Source organism: Antechinus flavipes, chromosome 1 (assembly GCF_016432865.1).
Source record: "Antechinus flavipes isolate AdamAnt ecotype Samford, QLD, Australia chromosome 1, AdamAnt_v2, whole genome shotgun sequence".
Classification (NCBI taxonomy): Eukaryota; Metazoa; Chordata; class Mammalia; order Dasyuromorphia; family Dasyuridae; genus Antechinus; species Antechinus flavipes.
The window spans coordinates 468,669,562-468,687,790 of record NC_067398.1 but is presented as its reverse complement, the minus strand read 5'-3'; the positions used below and the strand labels follow the sequence as shown (position 1 = coordinate 468,687,790).

Sequence of the window (18,229 nt, the reverse complement as noted above, 5' to 3'; positions counted from 1 at the left end):
AGCTCATCAGCTTACCTCTTATATGATTCTGAGGAAGTCACTTTATGTCTATATGCCACAGGTATGAGGAAATTGGTCCTCTAAGACCCCTTTTGCAGTTCTTAATATGTGACCTGTTAATAATGCACTGCCTGTGATCCAATCATTAAAAATGATTCAAAACAAAACTTATAGCTTTCATGTTGGTTTTGTTATCGATGATAAGATTGTTATAATTCATACAGGAAGTGGGAGGATTGACTTGGAAGATCTCAAAAGGGTAGCCTCTTAATTCTTAGCCATGCAAATTGATTTTAAAATATTTTCCATTGGAACAACTTGTAAACTATTTTATATTAGCATAAATGTTCTTGATTCAAGATGCTTATCATAAAAACAGGTTGTCAGCCTTCTTCTTATATATGAGTATTTCCTAAAGAATTCATGATTACTTTTGATACCATTGGCAAGATGAAGGAAACAAGTAGGAGGGGAAGAGAAGAGGGATATTCTTGTCATAAAGATTGACATCATTGTCCTTTCAGCTGACAACGTCCTCAATGTAGAGAATGTCTAAAAACATCTGAATTCCCTGAGACCTAGCTTCAAGTGTTAAAGTTAGATTTAGTTTGGTACCTTTGAATACAGTTCTGATATACCAAGATTTTTTGCCCCCAACACCACTCCCAGAATGAACCTAGAGATGTTCATTCAACCTGAACATTCATTTTTTGATTCCCAGGTAATATTGAGCAGTGGGAAAATCTGGTCTTTGATCTCACTTCTGTCCCTTTCTCTGTGTGTGACCATAGACAAATAACATTATTTCTGTGAACCTTGTTTTCCATCTATAAGATGATAATATTGTTTCTGTGAACCTTGTTTTCCATCTATAAGATGACAGCATATGTTTGATTTTAAGGCCGCTGCCAGCTATAAACTGTAAACTTGAATGTTTTTGAGAGTTGCTAAGTATTTATTAAAGATTTGTTGACTGATCAGTGAATTGCTGAAGGAATCATTTACATCAGATCTGGAAATTCTAAACAGCACCTTTTCTCATTTTTCTCTTGCTTTTATAATATAAAATTTCTCAAAAATTTACACTATTTTCTTATTATTAATGTATGATTTATTGTAGTGTGAGAAGAACACTGTGCCTATTGTCAAGATGAGCTGAAACACTAGCTGACTGACCTTAGGCAAGTCACTTAACTTTTGTGTGCCTCAGTTTCCTTATCTGTAAAATGGGGATAGTAGTAGTACCTACCTTTTAGGGTTATGAGTATTATAGTAGGCATCTAAAATAATTCCTTCTTTCAAGGAATTCTTTCCTGGCCTTCCTTAGTCTGGCATGCCATTCTCCTTTCTTGTTTTGGTTAACTATCATATGAATAAATTCCTTCTACTGCAGCACCTTGGTCAGCACCTTCTCTGTAACTTACAGTCTTAGGAAGTTTTCTGGGGCACTGAAATGAAGTGACTGCAAGAAAGACACTGAACCATTTATATCGAATTTGAAAATGACAGAAGAATTGTCAGAACAAGGGCTGAAAAATCTCTCTCTGTCTAGATTCACAGGAGACTTCTGGAACGAGTCCAAACAAAGAAGTGTCATATAGCAACAATAAGGATGGAGATGAGAGTGAGGAGGAGCCACCTGAATACAAACCAGCTAAATTGAAGAGAAGGTAAGTCTTTTCACCAAAAATACTTCCAGAATAATTGTCAATCAGAAAAGCATTAAATAAATACCATTGTGAATTTAACACCTTACTATTTCTGTGTAGGAGAAGTTTTAAAAGTCTCTGTTTTAAGGAGTTTATGTTGTCAGTAGGAAGATAAGATTTATCTTCTGAAAGGAACCTTAGAGAAAATTCACTTTTCTTTGTATTATTTCATTTTAGAGATGAAGTGTTATATTTTTGGATAGTGTTATTTTTTCAGATAAAATTAATAAAAAGAAATGTACCTTCAACTTTAAGTATCACCTGATTGAATCTACATATTTTACCTATAAGGACCAAAGCCCAAGAAGGTCGTAATATACATACTATTTCATACTAGTCTGTATAATGAAGAGGTCAAGAATAGTATAATTTATCCATTGAATATGTAAGTTCTATTGTGTAGAGCATTGTTTTATGTACTAGGAGGGATACAAAGCTTAGAACACACACAGGTTCTCCTTTTACAAAGCTTATAATTTAGTAGAGTTAAAACACACAGAACTATCTGTAATATAAAATATTGAACAGATACATTAGAGAAAGAATTACAGAACAGGAATTAAGTAATCTTAATGGGGGGAAATAGCGATTAAAGAATCAGAAAAGGCCTTAATGACGAAAGTAGTGGTTGAATTAGAGTTCTCATATAGGGATAGTATTCAACAATCAAAAATACGAAGGATGGGAAGGTGGTTGGGGTATGTTTACCATGAATAAAAAACAAATGTTATATGTTTTGAAAAGGACACCAAAAAGCAATCCAGATTTGTTAGAATGTAGAGTATTAGATTACAAAGATTATTTTAGCAATATTATATAAAGATTGAATGGAGTGAAGTAGAGGTAGAAATATCAGTTAAATTATTTATTGTCTAGAGTGGAGAGTGCTGGTAATGGAGACAAGAAATGATGGGATAAAAAAATGGAATCCACAAATTTACTGATTAGATATGAAAAGAAAAACAAATTAATGATGGTATTATACAAAGGGAATTCCAAAGGAAATACAGTTATAAGATCAGTTTCCTCCTTATAAGGAATGTTTTGTTTTGTTTTACAAAGCATTTCATTTTATAATACATTAGTACCATTCAGTGCAGTAAATATAGAGCTAATATCAATCAGGAAGATTAGTGTTCAAATTCCCCTTTTGGCACACACTATGTGTCTCTTACGAGTCTCTTAAGGTCTCAGGCCTTATGCAACTCTTTGATACTATAAGTTGCAGAAAATATAACAATCTGGGGGCATGCAGATAATGCAGCAGATAGAGTACTGGCCCTGGAGTCAGGAGGACCTGAGTTCAAATCCAGCCTCAGACACTTAACACTTAGTAGCTGTGTGATCCTGGGCAAGTCACTTAACCCCAATTGCCTCACACACACAAAAAAAAGAAAGAAAATATAGTCTGCTAGAGGAAGCTAAATGTATTCATAGATATCTGTTTTGGTATCATAATATTCTATACTGCATTTAAAGCTTTACAAAACTTTTCCTTTCTAACAATTCTGTTGAGAAATGCAAGTACAGAAAATGAAAGTATAATCTCTAAGTTACAGGTAGAGGAAACAAGCTCTGAGAAGCAAATTCACTTGCTTAGCATCATATAGCTAGTAAGTTTCTGAGGTGAGATTCAGACCCAAGAATTCTGATTCAAAGTCCAATACTTTGTCCTTTGAACCATGCTGTCTCCAAAGTAATTACTAAACTAAGTTTCTTGAGTGCTTCTGATGGTTGAAGTTAATCAAGATCTTAAATTTCAGATAAGTGGATTATTATTGTTATTCCTAGATTTTACTGCTTGTATTCTTTTCCCCCCCCCCCTTAGCTTTTCCTCTCATGGGTTCATATGTGTAGATTTGAGTTGAGTTTTTTGTTTTTTTATGATTATTATTTTAGTATTTTTTGTTATTAAACTGCTTTTTTATTTTTAAGCAGAAAAAAAGTTGCTTTGAGGTATTATAAATGTTTCTTAGTAGTAGCTTTTCCATTAGAACATTGGGTAAAATTTAGTGAAAGAAGGAACATTATATAGCTTTTGTATATATCTTGATATTAGTATTTTAAGTGATTTGTAAAGTCCTTGTAGATGCTAATTTATATACTCTAAACTGTTAAAAAAAAAAATAATGATGGAAATAATGGAGTTTGTCAGTCAATGTTAATGGAAAATGTTTCTCTTTTTATATTTGTAGCCATGAACTAGATATTGAGGAAAATCCAATTGTGGACTTTGACGACAGTGGTTCTCTCTTGGGATTCCAGCATGGTTCAGGACAAAAGTAATTTTTTACTTGTGATTTCTATATTCTATCTTTTAAAGTTTTCTGTCCATGTTTGATTGGTCAATATTAATGAATTTCCTTACATTTTAGACTTTGTGATTTAAACAATGAATCCATTTAATGAAAATTGATGTGGATCTGAGACCTTCTCCTAAACAAGTTATAATTATTTTTCTTGTCTAACTTTAATTTTGTGGGCTTGTCTTAGGAATTATCATAAGAAAGGTATTAGTAAGTTGAAGAATTCTCTTGACCTCAGATCCACTTGTTTAATACAATATAAGAATGTGGACCCTTTCATATATTATTAATATAATTTTGTGTCTAGAGAGGAATTTCCAGGTCTTTAATGTATTTTGTCAGTAATTCTTGCCCCTTTTTCCGATTATGACTGCTGTGCTAAAAAGGAACCACTTTTAACTCTAGCATGCTTGATCTTAATTTAGATCCTCTTGGAAAGCACTGAACCATAATAGGAAAAAGAAATCAAAATTGTAGTCTTGTACTTGAATATAGTGGTAATAGCTACTTTTTATATGATGCTTTGAAGCCACAAATTTCTATAGTGAAAATATTTTCTTTGACACAGGAATTCCATTATAGGGGATATATACTTTAAGAACTTGTTTAAAAAGTCTATTCAAAGGTATGTAACAGTCTTATTTTTAATTGAGAAAAAATAGAATCAATCTGTTGACAGACTGAGATATTAGTGTAGTGTACAGATACACACACATACACCCACATGATTTGGATTTAAGTCTTAGCTCCTCAATTTCTCAACTATGTGACCTTGACCTTGGGCAAATCATTTTCCTTTAGTAAGACTGAGGGAATTGAACTAAGTCATTTTTAAAGATACTTTCTAGCTCATAACATTTTGTGGCTCTCTGAATAATTGTTTGATCAGACACTTGATATCTTGAGCTTTATGTTGACAACTCACCTATAACTAAGTTAAATATGAAAATTATAATGCAATCAAGATGACATGAGAAATATAGAAATATGTATTATAAAGTATTATAAAGAAACAAAAGTTATAAGTGATTACAAGTATAAAAAATATGTACACAATTATAGGGATAAGAGAAAAGAGAGTGGAGAGGAATACAAAACGGTATTAACATAAGTTGTTAATAGAGATCCAATTAAAGTGTTTTAATGTACATAGTTGTAAATCTAAATTTGTGACAAACTACTTTAAATGTAATGCACTCATGTTGTGCATCAAATGTTTTATTAAGCATGTTTTAATGTGTCAAACTCGGCTAGTCATTGCAGATACAAAGAGAAAAACAAAACAGTACCCACCTTCAAGGAGCTTAGATTCTGTAGCGGGAAAACAACCTGTACAAAAATATAAACACAAAATAAATTTAGAGTGATTTTGCATGGGGATTTGAACCTTAGTATCTTTGGGGAAATCTGATAGGCTTCATGTAAGGTGGTACTTGAGCCAAGGCTTCAGAGACCCTAAGCACTTTGTGATATGAGTTGAGTAGGTAGTGAATTTACTGAATAAGGCCTTTGCAAAGACACATCAATGACATCTGGAATGTACAATATTCTTTTTTTTTTTTTTTTTTTTTTTTTTTTTGGAGGGGGGGGAAGGGCGGTTCTCTCAGCATGAAAAATAAGCTAGAATCAGAGGAAGGATTTAAAAGTTGAAGGAGATAATATTTTATTCTAGAGCCACTGCACCTTCTTCATTTGGGGAATGACATGTCTTATACCTCTGTTTAGGAAAATCAGTTTGGCAACCATATGTGGAGGGTGGATGGGAGAGGGGAGGATCTATTTTTACTTGTACTTTAAGGCGTTTCAAGAACTCTTTGAGATGTCGGGATTTTTTTCTCATCTGTAAAACATGGAAATAGACCTCAGATATCACAGCCAGATGTCTGTAAATATAAATGTCCCATTTTTCTATTTAATTTCATTATAGAACTACAGATTCATTTATTCACTCACTATGAACATAACTGCTGGGTGTTAAGGGAACTACAAAAGAAATTTAAGGCATTATCTCTGTCTCCTAGGAAACAACAATAAAATTGGGAAGACAGTATATACACAAAAAGTGTTGAGTAGTATATGATTAGTGCCAAAAAGCAAGAGCAAGAAGTACTATTGGAATTCATAAAAAAGGACCTTGTGAAGAAATACCTGGACCTTAAAGGATGGATAAGATTTGGATAGACAGAAGGAAGAGAGAAACTGACATTAAATGGAAGGTGAACATTTCCTTTGAGTCTCAGCTCAAATCCCACCTTCTGAGGCCTTTTTCTATCCCCCAGCTGCTAGTGCTTTCTTCTCTGGGATGATTTTCCATCTATGCTGTCTCTCTCCCCAAACCTCTTCTTTATTTACTGGCTCTTTTCTTGAATTTGTATGTACTTAGTTTTTTACATGTTGTCTCCTCTTTGGGATTATCTGCTCCATAAGGCAACATTTGGTTTTGTTTTGTTTTGTTTTACTTTTCTTTGTATCAACAGTGTTTAGCACAATGCCTTGCACACAGTAGGGCCTAATAAATACTTTTGATTGAGTGTAAACAAACATTTGTAGTACCTCAAGGATAAATTGTAAACTAAAGTTGACATGTAAAGGTTCCTCTGCCATTAGGACTTTTTTTTTTTTCATATCACATAATTCTTTTTATATACTGTTTCATTTGAACTGGTCTATTTGGCATTCCATTTCCTACCTCTGCACCTTTGTACAGGATGTCACCCATGCTAGCAGTGTAATATCTCCTCACCTCTAGGCTCAGTTCATATCCTAATTTTTATAGGAAGTTTTTTTTCATTACTCTAGTTATGAGTACTAGAATAAAGAAGTACACATTATGAGTGTGTGTATGTATATCTACATATAGATATATACACACACCTACTCACATGCATATTATACATTATGTTACTCAGCAAAATATAAGCTATTCAAAGGTAGGGACCGTTTTATTTTTTGTCTTTGTATCCACAATGTCACCATGTCTTTTAGATCATTGCCATGCTTTGTTCTCTTTGGAACTCAGCAAAAATGCATGTACATGTGAGACAGAATTTACTTACTTAGAGCATTCAGTTACTTCTTTTTGAAATATGCTTATTTCATGCCTCGGGAAACATAACTACAGAATTGCAAAAAGATCTAGTTCAGCTTCATTTAATAAGTGAAGTCTAAGAAAACTAAGTGGCTTGCCCAAGGCCATGTAGATAGTATCTGGCTAAGGTAGAAGGTAATCCTGACTCCTCTGATGCCAAAACTAATGTTCTTTGCACAGTACCAGGTAGCCCTTTGGGGTGAATTTGTTCATTCTGTCATTTTCAGTCAATGAAGCTGCTAATCCATGTATAAAAAGTTTACCTGGCTCATCCTTGGAGTCAGGAAGATCTGAGATCAAATTCATTCTCAGACACTTACTGTGTGTGATCCTGGGCAAATCACTTCACCTCTATTTGCCTTAATTTATGGAAGGAAATGGCAAACCTCTCCATCATCTTTGCCAAGAAAATTCCATGGGTACTATGATCCATGGGCATCTTGAAGAGTTGGATACAACCAAACAACTAAATGAAAACAACTACAATTATTTCAAAGTAAAATAGGAGTGAATATTAGAAGTAGATTCACAGCAGGATGAATCTAAATCACTTTAGATTTATAAAGCTGTCTTTCAATAAATAAAAGCTGTCTTTCATTTAATATTTATTCATAGATCATTTACTCATACAGAGAGATGAAAGAGTAGGAAAGTCTAGAACTAAAGAATACAAAACTATGAGAAATTTTAGAAGAGAAAATATTAATAGTTTAAACACTTTAGTGTTTATACACACATACATTTTGTATGTACACATGTATATGGTATTCCAAAAGACTTAGTTTAAAGATTTTAAACTGCACTAAGACTTGAAACACTATGTATACACATACGTGTGCATTTATATGCATAATATATGTATAATCTTAATCCCTGAGTGATAAGGAAACTAATACTCTGACTTGCCTATTCATTAAAAAAATAAACAACCCCAACATAATTTTTAGAATACATATGTTCTAATGGGGGGAAATGGGGAGAATCATTAATTCAGGAGAGCCTTGATACTGTCAATTTTATATAAATTTTCACAGTTGTGTTAAAATGATGACTTCTGATAAGTTATAGTGAAGGAATGAACACCTCTGCCAAGTCATAATTTAGAAATTCAAAACAACTACAAGATGGTAAATAATTAAGAAAAGAGCCAAAAAGCAAAAGGGGGAAGGCAATTAAAATCTTCAGGAAAAAGTCACCTCATAGAAAATAGAAAAATAAATTTTAAAACTACACAGAATTAGGAAGTAGCACAACTTCAGTAAGATTTTAGACTTTTACAAATAGCAGCAGCAAAGTACAAGGGTAAAATTCAGTATGAAGAAACAAAATGTAAATGTATTTCAAGAAGTAGTGCAATAAATTTTCCTGAATATAATGACAACAGAAGGCAAAATGTAATTTCATAGAACTAGGAATATATTTTCCCTTTATTCCCAGTTTAATTCACACAAGAATATAGAGTTTACAAAAAGACATCAGACAAAAAGACAATCAGAATCAGATAAAAAGAATCAGAAGCAACCAGTAAAGACTAAATCACATAAATAAAAAACTAACTTTTATAATAACAAAAGATTTCTCATCCAGAGTAAGACATGAAAGTAAAAGCTGGGGTGTAATTTAGTTTAAAAAAAAAAAAAAGAAGCTAAGATTTATTTATTTAGCAAAATGAGCATATTGTTAGTAAGTTGAGTTTTTTAAGTGTAAACAGAAATGATAGACCTTAATGCAAAGAAGCCAAGAACATATCAGGGCCTTTGACAGGGAAACCAACTATGAAGTAGAAACATAACAAGGTGAACAAATCTTTAAAGCTAGGAATTAGAAAAATGTGACTCAAAATACATAGAATTTTAGATGTCACTACTCTCTGGGTTAATCTCTTTAGAGGGAGAATTTACCCTCTGTCCAGGCAGCCCATTTCATTTTTGACAGCTCCAATTATGAGGTAGTTTTTTTTGTGTTAATGTTTTTGTAATTTACATTGATTGTTCCTAGTTCTGCCCTGTGAAAAACTCTCCCTTTTCTACATGATAGTTCTTCAAATATATGAAATTTTTCATAAAGTGTCCTTTTCAGGCTAAACATTCAAAGTTCCTTTAACCTATTCTGTGTTAAAAGTAGTTAAGCCTTTCCCTAACTGCTTTCCTTTGGAGGATCTCCAGTTTATTACCATCCTCAAACTGAAACCAGTCCCCCTCAAAGTGGTCTGATTAGGATTGGGAACTGAGAAACTTTGCTTATCCTAGAAGATAAGTTTCTTTTTACATATTGGGAAGTATAGATAGGCTATTGTTGATTTGATGTTCCACCTTTTAAGGACACTTGAAATTAGTGGCTAGGAATTGAGTGAGAAAACTCCATTTTAGGGAAATACTTTCGAAGAAAGGTACAAAAGTAATTACATAATTAATGTGGGTACTGCAGATAAAAATGATGGAATGGAATGAGCTGTTATAAGGTACAATCAGTGCTACAGAATTAACGAAAGGCAAAAAGTTTTGAGAACGATCTCAGGATCATTGTTTTTCTTTTACTAATCTGATGGGAGAAACAGTAAAATACATAGTCAAGAATTTATACTGTTCTGTTAATCTTAGACTGGTTAAAAAAAAAAAGAAAAAAGCACAACTATGTAACAAGTATTATAGTGAAACCCAAACAAAAATTACAACTTGAATATAAATGGATTTAATTTATCTCTATAAAAGAAGCTGGTTCCAAAATAGATTAGAAAATAAAATTTAGCATTGTTATTAAAAGGAAACACACCTAAAGTATATATAAAACTATACATCTAAAACAAGAGAATGGAGTAAAATTGATTTGCTTCATCTTTCTACAAAGGAGTTATACTAATTTTTATAGTAATACTGAAGTGAAAATAGTTTTGAAATTGGTAAACTATATCATACTCCTTAGTGACATAAACAGAACTGCAAGTATAAAATATATATGTACCAAATGACTTAATAACTAAGTATTTAAAGGAAAAGCTTAATTGTTTAAAAAATTTTTCACATTATAAAAAAAAACAAAAACACGAGGAGTAAGGGATTCTTGGTCTGATATTGTTATTCAAATTGACAACTAAAACTGAAAAACAAGGAGGAACTTACAGATTTAAAGGAAATGTTGAAAAAATATGATTTGACAAGCTTTATATGAAAACAGTTGATTTGACTCTTAGAGATTTTGCTTTTTTCTCCTATCAGTCAAAATAAATGATATCTCTAGGACATAAACAATTCATCTAAAGGAAGGCACAAATCTTAAAATACTTGTTTTACATTCCACAATACAATAAAAATAGTAATAAATATAAACTAAACATGCATACTTTTATAGAACTTTAAAATGATAAATAATAATGTGTGCAAATATGAAGAAAGACCAAATATGGAAAGACTAAAAAACAATTAACAATGATCAAAATGATATAGTTTACCAAAATTGATGGAATGAATGTGACTAACACAATGATCTTGTGTAAATTAATATCTTTAAACACATATTAGTAAAAGGGAAATGGTTTATCATTAAGAGGCAAAGTAAATTAAGGAAAAAGTTGATTTTTCAAGACCAAAAATTTGAAATTATTAGATTAGTTAACTAAAGAAGAGACCAACATTACCAAAAAAGAACTAATTACACTAAAGGGAAAGGAAATAAAGAAAATTTGATATAATTATTGTTATGTTACTATAAAACTAAATAGAGTTGAGATTGATGAAGAACAATAAAGTTACACTGATTGGGAAAAATCTTATTAGCAACTAAGAACTATCTATAAACCAGTATTCTGGTAAACAGGTTTTACCAGAAAAAAAATAAGTTGGATTTTTACCAAGAATGTCAAAGTTTTGACATGTATTCAAAGCAATAACATTATTTGATGATGTCAGTAAATACATTTAAAGTTTTCAATAACTTACAATACTCATTAACATTGAAAAGTATATGAATAGAAGGACCTTTGCAATGCATTACAAGATATCTTTCTAAAATTAAAAACTAGCAATATCGGAGAAATACTAGGAACTAATGTGATGACTAAACTAAAAAATACCAATTGTCTTCATTGTTTCTTGAAATAATAGCGATAGCACCAAGGCCAAAAAAAAAAAAAAAAGGAATTAGCAAAGAGTAGGCAAGAATGAATATTTCTCTGGATAATAAGTGAGCTGAGTGTTTGAATAGGAATGAGAAATATCTGGGTTCAGTTCCCACCTTGGCTACATAATAGTTCTATTATAGGTGAATTACTTCTGATTCTTAGTTTCCTTATGTGTAAAATGAGGGTGGTGATACCAGCAATACCTACTTAGAGAATGATTAAAAGGCCACAAAAATCTTCAATATAAACAATTGTTTAGAACATATCTATTCGAATATTTATGGGTTTTAATCTGCTAACACATTATCCCACACTGATGAAATCAGATCCTTCATTTACAATTGGAAATAGAATATCATAAATTAGGAAGATTGCAAATAAATATAGTGACATATTATGCAGTGAAGCAAAGAATGAAGTAAAGGAAAACTATTGCAATAGTAGCAAAACTCTGATTAAATAAAATCATGGTACTGCCTTGTTAAAGCTAAGGCATACAGGCTTCTTATTTTAAAGAACACTACATAATAAATTTTTACAATTTTTTTGGTATTGTTTGTAGAGATATATTCTGATTTGTTATAACAAGATAATTAAGGATGAAATTTTTTTTTACTTGAAAATTGTGCAACATTGCTATATAGTTTAAATAGTTACATGTGCTAAATTATTTATTTGCTTGGTCTCGTAGTAAAGTTTTTTTTTCAGAGGTGGAGGTTATGTCAGCATGGTCTCTTTTCAGAGGTCTTTTCTTTAGCATGGTCCCATTCAATGGGAGTAATCCTCCTAAGGTTGTTATGAGGATCAAATGAGATAACATTTCAAAAACATGTTGTAAATTGTAAAGCACTACATAAATTCTAGCTACTATCATAATGTCTGTCACTGCTCATTTCAGATTTCATATACTTAAGATGATCACTTTGAAACTGGGAGGAATCTCAGAATCTATCAATTCCAACTTCCTCATCTTGTAGTTAAAGAAACAAATTCTCAAAAATCAGATGATTTACCCAGGGTCACACCAGGTTATAAGTGGTAGAAACTAAATTTGAACTTAGTTTATCCTCTGATTTCAGAGGTAATACTGTTTCTACTGTTATCATACTAACCTCTTGAAGAATTGAATACCTTTTCACAACAGAATCTAAAATTGCTCTTTAACCAAATTCAGAATATTAAGTTTCATAAGATATAATTTATGTCAAATTTATTGAGTTGTATTCTAACTTTTTTATAATAGTAAACTGATTTGGTCTGAATATGACTCAACTCTAAAATATCTTTTTAAAAGGAAAAATAAATATATACCAAATAATAAAACTGATTATTAATAACATTTGATACCAAATAATAAAACTGATTATTAATAACTTTTGAAAAGGAAATGGTAGTCTACATTAAATCACTGTAATATATAGAAGGTTCAAATTAGCTGAAATCAGTTAGCATGTATTTATTGAATGTATGATTTGTGTTTTGACCTCTATTATGGTCTTAAAGAAATTTTAAGATAACACGTGGAGCAGTGATAAATAAAATAATGATCTTTTCTTAGAAGTGTTAAAATAAGTATATTGGTATTCTAGGATTAGAGGATTCAAGATATCCTAGAATTTCAGAGAATTGATCATTTAGGGGAGGAAAGACCAGAGAAAAGCAAAATCTCAAATATTTTGGATGAATGGAAATTTACTACATCTGTTTTGTGACATAAGATTAATTTTACTTGAAGAATTTTGTAACAACTTGATAACTTCCTGGGTTTTTGCGAAACCAGATTTGAATATTGGTGCTATAGGGCAAAATGTTTAAATATGTCTTTACACTAAAGAACTGTAGAATTTTGCTGTTAATGAGTTTTGATATTTTGATTGCACCTTTTTTTTTTTTTTTTAAGGGCCATGATTAGTCCTCCAGCTTAGTTCTAGGTATTATTAATATTCCAACTTGCATATTTAATTTTACTTTTTTTTTTTTAATCAACAAACTGGACCTTAAAAACAAATTGAAACCAATGAGTCTTGTTTGCATTTTTAATATTTTTAGGTATTGTCTTATTTAAAAAACAAGAATAAAAAACAAAACTGCTACTTCTGGTAAAATGAGATACAATATTTAAAGGGCTTTGGAAATATTAAAATATGACAAATGTTAGCTATAAGAAAAATGCCGATAGAAAAAAAGTTTTTAGTTAAATAGTTCCTATGTATTATGTCTTAATATAAACTCTTAACCAGCTAATGTCCTGATTTTTATTTGCAGATATGGTGGAATTTCAAATTTTAGTCGTCGAAAAGTTAAGTACATACAGAAAGATGTGAAACATAAAACACAATTTCTAGACATGCGCAGACAAGTAAATGCAAAAAACAAACATATCTTCTTTCCTGAAGAGTCAGAAAGATCGTCTTCCCGGAAGAGTAAGACTTTGAGTAAGGTATAACTAAATTGTGATTTATACAGCTAGATTATCTATCCAGTTATTTAGACTTTCTTTATTTCTATAAAAGGTGTTTTGCATCTTAATGTGTGGGTTGGTCCAGGACATCTTTTGAGTAATTTATTCCCAGTTTTTTGTTTTGTTTCCCCTATGTTCAGTCTGACTTGTTTGCTATTAGGAAGATTAATCCAACTGTCAGTGATAATAGTCTTGTAAAAAGAGATAAATTCTGAGCTTGAGACTTAAAAGAGTTTACCTTACCTTGTCTTTTATTAGTTTCTAGAAACCAGTACTCATTTAACTTACCATATCACTGATTTCATTTTTTAAATCAGTCAATAAGCATTTATTATTAGTTAACCTACCATATGCCAGCACTGTGTTAGGCGTTGTGGATGCAATGCTTTATCCCTGCTTCCATTATACCAGGAAATATGTAGCTGCATAAGTGATTACAAGAGATTACATGAAATACCCAAATTTTGTCATATTATCTTTGATAGTAAGACATTTTACATCATTTCTTTCTAGGATGAACGAATGAATATAAAACCATTTAGTAAGCACTCAAAATACTTGTGGAAAGGTTGAGCCATTCTTTGTTCTTTAGGAATTATTAATCTAATAGAAAAGACAGCTCATATAGGAGGCTACATTTTAGATAGAAAGATCGTTAATGATTTATAATGCATCTTTAATAATGTTTTAAAATTAAAACCTTATTTCCTTATGATATAGAATCATTTAAGTACCAAGGACTGTGTTAATAAGAACTTTATTTCCTTGGTCTTCAATAACTATGGCTTCTGAGGAAATGGGCTGATGGGTCTGCCAAAGCAGTTTTCAGATCGCATCTCCACAGGGACTTTTCCCTGTATGATTGCTGTAGGAGTAGTGCTGGGCTCAGAGTCCTGTGCTATTTCCATTGGGACCTCAGGGAAGGTAGTAGTTAAAATGATGGCAGTGGTTTGACTTGTCTGCTTCCTTCTTCATCCCTTGCTGGTTTGCCTGTCCTGCACTTAGTGAGCTGGTCATTAATTGGTGGTGATCACTGGCCTCTTATGCATAGGGATGATATCCCTGAAGATCTGGGGTGAAGGATGGGGTAGAAGTGGATAGGATTGGAAACCAGGCTGTTGATGGGCAATAAAACTGTTACATGTCTTTAAGGGGAGGGGAAAAAAAAACCCTTAGATGTCCAGATCTTCCTGTCACATCCTTGTGTACCAATAAGAAGCAAGATGGCGCTATATAATTACTCTATAGTCAGTTTTCTTCATAATAAGCCATTTTAGCAACTCAGATTTAGCAACTAGAGATCTGTAATGAGTCACAGTGGGTTCAAGGTTACTCAGAATTGCTTCAGTGGATTGTTGTATGAATTGGTGTTCACTTGTCTTTAAATATTCATTTTAGAATTCTTTACTATAGTGGGCAATTCAAATATCAGTAATGAAAAATAAAATGTTCTATGTATGGTTGAATTACTGTAATTATATCTTTATAGTATGTTTGTGACAAAATTGCAGGTGGAAAAATTCCTCAAATGGGTTAATGAACCAGTGGAGGAGATACCATCACAGGACCCTCAAGATGATGCACAAGAGACTTGTACAAGCAGTGATTCAGAAGAACAAGAAAGATCTGTTAAAAAAAAATATGATGACCCTTTTGAGATCAGTAATCTGGAACCTGAAAAGTGTGATGTATCTTCTTCAAACAATGAATTTGAAATGGAAAAAAATAAAGAAGACAACAAAACAACTGTAACAGAACAGAAATGTGTTTCTGAAAGGCAACTGATTACTCTAGATATTCCAGATTATCTGCAAGTAGAAACAGATGGTAAGAACAAATATACTCGTTTGTAATAGATTTAGTAAATATTTTACTGTGCTATCCCAAGAACTGATATTTTCATTCATGTGGGTACTCCTTGCACCAGCACAGTTCATAACATAAGCCATGGATTATCTCTTCTTTGTGTTTGAGTATTGGAGGTGGATAAAATACTTAAGACAAACATATTTCCCTAATATTCACTTTTTTTTTGGTAGCAACTTATCAATCAGTAAGCATTTATTGAGTGTCGACTATATTCTAGGCACTGTACTCAGCTTTGGAGATATAAAAAGAATCAAAGAGAATCCCTTCCCTCAAGGAGCTTACAGTCTAATAGGGGAGATAAAAGGCAAAGAAATACACAAACAAGTTATACAGAGGATACATAGGAAATAATTGAAAGAGGGAAGACTTTAGAATTAAGAAAGCTTCCTTTAAAAAGATTTTATTTGGAACTAAAAAAAGCCAGTAGGCAGAGATAATAAGGAGGAAGAGCATTCTAGGTATGGAAGACAAGCAGAGAAAACATCCCAGAGCTGAGGAAAGATATATGTGGAACAGCAAGGAGGCCATTGTCATTTGATCAAGAAGTATGTAATGGTTAGAAGACTGCAAAGATAAGAGGGAACTAGATTTTAAAGGACTTTGAATGCCAAACAGGATTTTGTATTTGATCATGGAGGCAATAGGGAAAGCTATAGTTAGATCAACATAATATGGATAAAGCTCCAGCAGGATCACTGCCTTTTTGGTTTTCTTTATTTAAAAAAAATGAGGGGAAAAAGTGAAAATAGATGCTTATTAGCTGATGTTGGTAAGAATTGTTACTCTGTAGTCTTCACTAAGCCTTCTTTGGGACAAATGAAAATGGTAACACTGGCAAATAGTAAAATCTGTCATGCTTTTTTTTTTTTTTTCCTATTTGTGAAAGTTTAGTTTTTTTAAGAAATTATTTTAAAGAAGAAAAACAAGGAGAGGAAAAAAAAAAGTAGGGCTTCAGTTAGCAGTGTGCTTTATCCATAGTTTTCTACCTCTGCATTTCAAGAATTTCTTGATTCAGCTCTAAAGCTAACTCTGTTGTTATAATTATATATAACAACAGTCTGATTATTTGTTCCATCTACATTTTGACAATAATTATGTATGTTGTTTACCTGATTCTATTTTACATTGCTTTGTATCAGTTCATATAAATCTAAATTTGCTGTTCTGATTTTTTAATATTTTTATGTTTTTATGATGTATTCTCCATTATAATCATGGCTATGTTTTGCCTAGACTTTCCCCAAATAATGGGTAGTTCTTTACTGTCATGAAAGGTTAGCTTTGACTATATTTTGTTTGTTTCTGTTTTTGACCTCAGTAATCAAGTCATGTCACCAAGCATTTATGAAATACCTCCTATATGTAGCAGGCACCATGCTGAAGATAGAGTATATGCCTAGAAGTGGAATCTCTCATCAGAAGATGTGAACATTTCAATCATTTTAGTTTAGTTTCATTTCAGAAATGTTAGATCAGTTCACTGCTCAGCTAATCATGCTGAGCTCTCTATGCTAAGCTTTCCAACACTAGGAATACCAAAAAAAAAAAAAAAATCTGTTTAGCAATATACATTCCTTCCCTACGATGCCTTATCTATGTCCTCCCACAAAAACTTTACAAAAGATACAAAATCATACAAATACACATGTTGTTTATTCAAGATAACCAAGGAGAGAATTAATTTGCCTTAAGTTAGTTAAGGAAAGCAGATTTTATTTTTTATAAACAGTAATATAATAAAGATACTTTTGTTCTATTACTTTGGATTGTTCTCATGTGCTATATTTGTCATAAATGGCCTTTTTGAATTTTTTTTAATATTGTGGATAATTTTGCTATAGTTGAAGCAAAGAAGAAGAAAAAGAAAAGCAAGAAAAAGAACAAAACTCAAAATCCCCTTCCTCCAGAGATTGCTGCTGTTCCTGAGCTGGCCAAGTATTGGGCACAACGATATAGATTATTCTCACGTTTTGATGATGGGATCAAATTGGACAAAGGTAAAGTAATGATGAATTGATAAAATGTAAAGATTCAGATTGATGGTTTACTTTATTGTATCATTTATTTACAATGTTGTTTCTGTTTTGTTTTTGGTGAGGCATTTGAGGTTAAGTGACTTGCCCAGGGTCACACAGCTAAGAAGTATTAAGTGTTTGAGGCTGGATTTGAACTCAAGTTCTCCTGACTTCACAGCCACTGTACCATTCTAGCTGCCCCTATTATGTTTTTAACAAAATACAATGACATTAAATAGAACATATGATCATCCTCACCTTCTATTTTGTTCTTTTTTGTTCTGGACCTGTGATTTCTTTGGAATGAGGAAAACTCCCATAACCAATGTGAGAATTGCTTGACAACAGTCATTTGCATGATTGAGGGAAAGATTAAGAAGTATTAGTTCATAGAGCTATGATTATCAAAGGCAAGACTTAAACCCAGTTGTTCTTGACTCTAAGTCCATCACTTCAGCTACCCTGTCATTGCCTCTTTTTGCTGGTACCTAGTTAACTAAACACTGAAAATGTTGAGTTCAAAACTTGATGACTTCCATCATAACCCTGAGCAGTCAAGCAAATTATTGTGCACTTGAATGTTTATTACCTAAAAATTGTAGCTTGTTTTCTGTCTAAATAAGAAATTGTTTTAGGATCAGAGATATATAGATAGATAGAGCTA

At 31.9% G+C, this 18,229-nt stretch overlaps 1 protein-coding gene across 1 annotated transcript in view; it reads left to right on the top strand.

Annotated features, from left to right (window-relative positions):
- Positions 1-18,229, top strand: part of TGS1 (trimethylguanosine synthase 1) — a 54,559-nt gene that overhangs the window by 11,081 nt on the left and 25,249 nt on the right. The window contains exons 5-10 of the mRNA XM_051970179.1: positions 1,553-1,670; positions 3,905-3,991; positions 4,584-4,640; positions 13,486-13,660; positions 15,193-15,508; positions 17,392-17,547. Coding sequence (XP_051826139.1) covers positions 1,553-1,670; positions 3,905-3,991; positions 4,584-4,640; positions 13,486-13,660; positions 15,193-15,508; positions 17,392-17,547 — 909 coding nt within the window. The remainder of the gene's footprint in view (positions 1-1,552; positions 1,671-3,904; positions 3,992-4,583; positions 4,641-13,485; positions 13,661-15,192; positions 15,509-17,391; positions 17,548-18,229) is intronic.